This window comes from Oryza glaberrima, chromosome 6, assembly GCF_000147395.1.
Source record: "Oryza glaberrima chromosome 6, OglaRS2, whole genome shotgun sequence".
In the NCBI taxonomy this organism is placed as follows: Eukaryota; Viridiplantae; Streptophyta; class Magnoliopsida; order Poales; family Poaceae; genus Oryza; species Oryza glaberrima.
This window is the reverse complement of record NC_068331.1, coordinates 6,536,340-6,544,178: the sequence shown is the minus strand read 5'-3', so window position 1 is coordinate 6,544,178 and position 7,839 is coordinate 6,536,340. Positions and strand designations below refer to the sequence as shown.

Here is a 7,839-nt window from a genome sequence, read left to right as displayed (position 1 = left end):
GCCTCACATGTTACACATGTTCCCTAATAAGCCAAAATAGCTTATTAGAAAATAAAAAATTAATTTGTATGTAAAACTTTTGTATATATGTTTTTAGTGATTTAAAAGCTAATATAAAAAAATTATGTTGAAATATCTTAAAATTAACTTTAAAATTAAGTTTAAAAATCAAATTTTGATTTTGGTTTTAGCTTATTAGGCCAAACGGTGGAGCCCTATGTAATCGAAAAAAAATCAATAATTGACTTGGATGCATGCATAAATATATAACTAGCCAGATGAGACAAACCCCCAACTTATACCGATGATATGATCTACTAAAATAATATTTTTTTCAAAATCACATAGATTCTATCACGAAATTCTGTAGGTACTGCGCCATCCAAACTGAAATAAAAGTTCTTTAGCTACTAATTCCAAGCGTGTAGCATCATTGCACATAGCATCCTGTTGTTCCTATGAAAGCATCATACACCAAGAGTGTAGCCAACTGGAACACATGAAGATAACCTGCATGATGTTAGACATTTTTTTATGGTTAAAAACTATATCATTACGGCAACGCCAAATTGACCAACATAAAGCACTAGCTCCAAACAAAATCATTTTTTTTGGGTCTAGGCACTCCCCTTAGCCAGTCACCAAAAATATCTTTTGCATTGTGGGGAGGGGGGATGTTGAAGGCAAAGAAGACACATCGCCAAGCAAAATGTGCAACATGACAGTCAAAGAAAAGATGTTGGATGGTCTCTTGTGTATTAAAAAACAACATTGCTTGTTTCCCCTCCAATTTCTCTTTATGAGGTTATCTTTCGTCAAGATTACTTTATATGGATATATACCTGAAACTGACGAATGAAAGAGGATACGGAGCAGCACGGACAGGGATCGAGCTAGTTGGACAACCGTTAGCAGCTAGCTGAGTGAAATTGGCCGGTTCAGTAAGAAAATTAAGTAGAGTATGTGGATTTGGAGACAGCAGTAACCTGCATGCATTCCCTGTCCGTGAGAAGGAGTGCGTACCAGACGAAAGGCGGCGGCAGCTGCTGGATCGCCGAAGAGACGAGGGCGGCGGTCGGCTGCGGCGCTTGCCCGATGGCTCCGTGAGAAGGCAGATGCCGCCGGCTAGCTCCGTGGCGACGCTGGTCCGGCGAGGGCGGCGAAGATGGCGCCGCGATTTCCCTCGCTGGCTCGACAAGAAAGCGGCGACGCTGGCCGCAGGCTCCGCAAGAAGGCGGTGTCGGCGCCGACGAACCTCACGAGGAGGCGATGAAGATTTGGGGATTTTGGGACGATGGGTGCGCTGATTGGTTAGGAGCGATGACGGAGGGGATCGGGGTGATGCGGCTATGAGGCGTAGACGGATGGATCGATGAACCCGTGGACAACGTCCCGGACGGTGCATGAAGGGTGAGGTCCTGTAGTACTGTAGCAGGCTTTCTGGGCTGAGAATCGTCGATTCACTGTTGGTAGTGGGTCACAAAAACTAAAGATTTAATATGATATGATATGATATGATTCAAGTCAATGTTTTTTTTTTTAAGAAGGGCAAGAGCTTTGAGGATCTGAAAAGCTTTCAAGTCAATGGTCTTTTGGTGAGCATACTTTTTAGTTTCTACACATTTCAGTTGCAAATTGTCCTATTGATTTGAGTGCACATAAGCCTTCCATTTCATAAAGAAAACATCTGCAAATGACTCGGATGATATGCAAACCCATATAATAATTCAAGCCATCATGCTGGGACTTGGATGTCAGCGACAACCACTGTATAGACAGTACTGCAAGACAGTCCCTATCCATGTGTGTTGGTACTTGTAATGAGGATACTATTCAGTTTCTACGCACTTTGGTTACAAATTCTATGATTGATTTGGATGCGCATGTGTTTATGTATGCGTTTCCATATAATATAATCGGAAAAAAAAAAGTTCTACGATTGACTCGAGCCAATTTGATTCGAGCCAATTTCCTAGTGGGCAGGATACTGCTTAGTTTCACGGTTTGATTAATTGCAAATTCTATAAATGGCGCTTGTTCGTGTTCTTGTTCCATGTAATCGGAAAAAAGAATATGATTTGCACATATACATTGTAATGGATCAAGCTCATACAATTGAAGATTGACTGGGTGGGTGAATTAAGAATAAAACACTGCATGGGTCAGATATATATTTCGGGATTGGCTCGGTTTGTGGTTACCTAAGAAAAGTACCGGATGACACTTACGGTGGGAAAGGGGTGCAAGAGGATGACTCCGTTTTTAAAATAGTAGACAAATGATAGAAAAGGTTGTGTGTGTGTGTGTGTTTTGGGCTAGTTTACCACACAGAAATCAGAAATGTTAACTTTCGGCCTTGCTGCATGGCTGATGGCTAGTTGATACCCAGACTGCCCAGGCCGTCATCTTATCTGAAGCAATTGGCCCATATCACCACATGCATCGGCCGAAAGGGCCCGACGTCCAACAGGAACTCACTATTTTTGGCCCAATATTAAACACGAGAGTGGCGACTGGCTGCTTTGGGCCGGCTCTATGGGAAACAAAGGCCGTCTTCTAAGCCCACCACTTATTTAAAATTTATTTGCATCTGATTCATGATCAATTTAGGGTGTATAGGTATGCAACATTCTGCAATTCATTTGGTTAAAAAACTTTCAAATGCAATTATATTATAATAAAATGTGATCAGCAGCATATTTCTCTCAACTACCCCATTGATATCTTATTTGTTTCTTGCATGGCCGCATGTATTTTTTTAGAATTACACTGAACAATACAGACACTCACAACACACGCACACTCACCCCTATAAATGCACGCGCGTAAATCCTACATCTATGAGCATTTTCGAAGACTGGATCGGCAAATCCTGTATTGGACAGCTGTGGGAGTGCATGTAGGATCGAAGAACATGGAGCGGGAAGACCAATTACCAAAGCGACTCCAGGACTGAATATCGATGCAGAGTTATGAAGTTTGATCACGCCCGCGTTTTATTTTCGTAGTCTCGCTGCCCATAGCAAATGTGACGATCAAAACCGAATGGAAAACTATTTGACAGCTTGGTTGCGCTAGCACTATGAGCTTATACTGAAATCAAGGGCATATTTGAAAAGCTTAAAATTCTAAGAAAGAGCTGGTTGGTAGCCAGCTTCGGAGAATATAAAAAGGCTGGGTTTTCCAACTTCTGGGTCTGGGTTCTAGTTCATTTTCTAGATTCTATAACTATGGATTCTTCGAATTTAGACCAAATGCTGAATTGTTTGATGGAGCTTCTGATTTTACGAGAAGCTGCAGCAGCTAGAAACTCTTCCAAATATGCAACAAATCGGATGGATAATCATCGAAACTAGAATAATAAATTTTATTGTTTGAAACTGAGATATTAGATCACCTTGGAACGCTGATCTGGAGGCAAGTCGGATGGATGGATTAGGGATCGACTTACCGCCGGTAACCGCGTGGTTACCACAGGGGTACGGTAATATAAATACCGCGGTAACCTCCTTAAATTCAAATAAATTTAAAAAATAATTTAAATTTTTGATAAATTTTGCGCAGTTTCATACGGTTTTTCACGGTTACCGCGGTTACCGCGCGGTAACCGTGCTTACCGCCGGGGCACGGTAACCCCGGCCCCAGCGGTCTGGGAAACCCTGGATGGATATTCATCGAAACCAGAATAAACTTTATTTGGTGGATAGATATCCATCGTTCGTTTTGAGTTTTTTTAAACATTTAAACTATTCGTCTTATTCAAAAGATTATAAAATTGTTATCTATTATATTATTAAAATGGCTTTGAAAGGAGGCACCACGTTCGTTGTGGGGGCTAAAAATTCTCACATTAATCGGAGAAAAAGAAAATGAGAGTCCAAGTAGAAATAAAATTTAAAAATAGCTGAAATTCAGAATTAAAAATAAGCAATATTGAGAGAAGAGTCCATATAAGAACCCAATACGAGATTAATCTAAATTCGGAATAAAAATAAAATAAAATCCGAAATTAGAAAAGAAAATGAGAGTCCAAGTAGGAATATAATTTAAAAATAACTGAAATTCGGAATTAAAAATAAGGAATATTGAGAGAAGAGTCGATATAAGAACACAACACGAGACTAATTAATATTCGGAATAAAAATAAAAATAAAATCCAAAATTGGAAAAAAGAAAACAAGAGTTCAAGTAGGAATACAATTTAAAATTAACTAAAATTCGGAATTAAAAATAATCAATATTGAAAGAAGAATCCATATAAGAGCCCAATACGAGATTATTTAAAATTCAGAATGAAAATTAAAATAATATCCAAAATTAGAAAAATTAAAAGAGGGTTCAAGTAGGTACAATTTTGAAACAACTTAAATTCAAAAATAAAAAAATAAATTCTGAAATTAGAAAAATAAAAAAGATTTCAATTAGGAATACAATTTATAAATAACTAAAATTGGTGATAAAAAAATAGACTATTGAAAAAAAAAGACCATCTAAAACACATGATGAGATAAAATAAGTAACGTGCCTATAAAGGAGTAGTGTGGTGGCGGTTGATACAACATATGAAAACTGTTAATAAAACACCAAATAGAATCCTAATGACGATTAAAATGAGGAACGACAGGCAGGCCGTAAAGCTGACGGGCAACACAGTTGCTGGAACTTCTAGAAAGTAAAAAAATTAAAAGAGAGTTCAAGTAGGAATACAATTTTGAATCAACTTAAATTCAAAAATAAAAAAATAAATTCTGAAATTAGAAAAATAAAAAAGATTTCGATCAGAAATACAATTTATAAATAACTAAAATTGGTGATAAAAAAATAGACTATTGAAAAAAAAAGACCATCTAAAACACATGATGAGATAAAATAAATAACAGACCTATAAAGGAGTAGTGTGGTGGCGATTGATACAACATATAAAAACTGTTAATAAAACACCAAATAGAATCCTAATGACGATTAAAATGAGGAACGACAGGTAGGCCGTAAAGCTGACGGGCAAGACGGTTTCTGGAACTTCTAGAAAGTAAAAAAATTAAAAGAGAGTTCAAGTAGGAATACAATTTTGAAACAACTTAAATTCAAAAATAAAAAATAAATTCTGAAATTAGAAAAATAAAAAAGATTTCCATTAGGAATACAATTTATAAATAACTAAAATTGGTGATAAGAAATAGACTATTGAAAAAAAAAAGACCATCTAAAACACATGATGAGATAAAATAAGTAACAGGCCTATAAAGGAGTAGTGTGGTGGCGGTTGATACAACATATAAAAACTGTTAATAAAACATCAAATAGAATCCTAATGACGATTAAAATGAGGAACGACAGGTAGGCCGTAAAGCTGACGGGCAAGACGGTTGCTGGAACTTCTAGAAAGTAAAAAAAATAAACCCCATTGATAATTATATTTGATTTTTAAAATCTCAATGACAATAAAAAGGAGAAACAGAGGGCGGGGTGTATAGGAGTGTAGTTGCAGAGCCATTGATGGTTGGCAAGACTTCTAGAAAATAAAAAATGAATTCCAACGATAGATATGTTCGATTTTTAGAATCTCAATGATAATAAAGAGTAGGCGGCGGATGGGCTGTAGAGGAGTATACACGCATCGTTTAACGGGACTTCTAAAAATTATAAAAAATGAAACCCAACAAGACAATAAACTCTAAAAACTACAAGGAGAAAATTTTTAAAGGTTCGGAATTTCTAAAAAGTAAAAAAAAAACCCAATAATAATTATGTTCGATTTTAAACTCTGTGACAATAAAATAGGGAGGTAGCGGGCGAGCCACAAAAGGAGTACAATGGCAAAGCCGCTGATGGTTTGGCTGGACTTCTATAAAGTAAAAAATGAACCCAAACAATAATTATGTTTGATTTTTAAAATCCCAATAACAATAAAGAGAAAAGACAGTGGACGGGTCGTAGAGAAGTATAACGACAGCGTTTGACGGGACTTCTAGAAATTATAAAAACAAAACCCAACGAAACAATAAACTCTAAAAACTATAAGATTCAATTTTTAAAGGTTTCAAGGTGAATGAATAGAAATAGTGGTAGATCGAGCAAGCAAATAAAGAAGGATATGACAGAAGTAAGGGGTAGCAGCTGGCGTGACTTTTGAAAACTATATAATTAGAAATACAGGGATGGTAAGGTTTGGTCTTTCAAAATTTTAAGACAACGACATAGCTATTTAATAAATTTGAAGTAAAATCATACTGAAAAATATATGATTTTGTTTAGGTGCTAGCCGCGCAATTGCACGGGTCACCCAGCTAGTTTATTTTATTTGTGACTTGCTTTATTATTAAAAGTATATTAACTATGATTTATCCTTTTTATATTTATACTAATTTTTAAATAAGACGAATGATCCAACGTTATAATTTTTAAATAAGACGAATGATCCAACGTTATAACTAAAAACAATCAAAATGACGAATAATTTATGGCGGAAGGGGTACAAAGCATGCGTGTGCGTTCATCCTCATGTCGGTACACGAAGACGTTTTCACGCCGACGCCGACGCTGCGGCGCGCCGCCTCTCCTCCCTCTCGAGCAGCCGCGCGAGGAGGAGCTCGTGCGGCACGCTGGTCCCGAACCCTGCGACGCGCTCGTCGAACGCGGCCAGGCTGGCGTGCACGTGCGGCAGCGCGTCCGGCTCCACGACCTCCTCGCCGGCCATGGCGGAGATCGCCCTCGTCCCGGCGGCGCAGGAGCCCAGTATCACGTCGAGCAGCCCCGGCGTCGCGCCGTGCACGAACGGGCCGCCGACGACCGACGACGGGAAGTCCCTCTCAAACCCGGCCTCCATCACGGCCATCCGCGCCTTCATCTCCCGCACCGCCTCCGCCCGCTCCTCCGGCGTCGGCGCGAGCACCGCCGCCGCGCGCGACAGCGGCGACACCTCGCCGTGGAAGAACCTCGCCCAGAACCTGGCCGCGGCGCGAGCGCGCGGGGACGACGGCGGCGGAAGCAGCCGCGGCGCCTGTGGCCACACCTCGTCGACGTACTCGAGGATGACGAGCGACTCGGCGAGGGGGCAGCCGCCGCCGCCGCCGTCGTCGTCGACGACCAGCACCGGGACCTTCCCGGCGTGGGCGGGGTTGAGGCGCAGCAGCAGCGTCTCGCTCTTGCGCTCGAGGTCCTCCTCGACGTACTCGTAGCGCACGCCCTTGAGCTCCAGCGCGTTCCTGGCCATGGCGGCGTGCGCGCTGCCCCACGCGCCGTACAGCTTCACCTCCTTGGGCTGCGCCGCCGCCGCCACCGCCGCCGTCGTCATCGCCATGCTTGTGATCTTCGTCTACTGTGCTGGTGAGTTGCTGTGAGTTTCTTCTACTTGTCCATGGATGATAAATTCATCGATGAATATATATTCTTGCGGATGCTGATCTTCTTGCGGATTAAGAAATGGATTTGGTTTTTGCAATTGAAATTGGAATGCTATAAGGGAGGCACGTGTATGGTGTTAGAATGGAAATCTTTCGACGTGGCTGTGCTTGTTCGGCAAGAAAATGTTTTAATTTGTTGATTACTCTAGTCGAGTAGTGGAGTTGGTATCCGATCCTAAAATATTCATGCATCGAGTATAAGCTGGTCTGTTTGATAAGCCTACAAGATCTTTTTCCACGAATTGCCCCCTCAACAATTACGGTCATTCGATTTTTAACCCTAAACTCCAATACTAGTTATTTTTAACCCTAAAATTTACAATCCGGGCGAATTACCCCCTAGATCGATCCAGGGTGGTTTCGGTCCTACGTGGACGCACACGTGGCAGTCCGGTTAGCCAAAACAAAAGAAAAATATATGGGACCCACTTGTCAG

General features: G+C 40.6%; 1 protein-coding gene and 1 long non-coding RNA gene across 2 annotated transcripts; both read right to left on the bottom strand.

The window, feature by feature from the left end:
- Positions 1-206: 206 nt before the first annotated feature.
- LOC127777755 (uncharacterized) lies at positions 207-1,532 on the bottom strand. The gene is made up of 3 exons (XR_008018365.1): positions 1,024-1,532; positions 843-919; positions 207-510 (listed from the first exon to the last, which is right to left on the bottom strand). It is a non-coding gene; the product is annotated as an uncharacterized LOC127777755 (long non-coding RNA).
- A 4,900-nt stretch (positions 1,533-6,432) lies between these two features.
- LOC127777839 (glutathione S-transferase U10-like) lies at positions 6,433-7,369 on the bottom strand. The gene has a single exon (XM_052304457.1). The coding sequence runs from the start codon at positions 7,298-7,300 to the stop codon at positions 6,524-6,526; it is 777 nt and encodes a 258-aa protein (XP_052160417.1). The 5' UTR covers positions 7,301-7,369; the 3' UTR covers positions 6,433-6,523.
- Between the last annotated feature and the right edge of the window lie 470 nt (positions 7,370-7,839).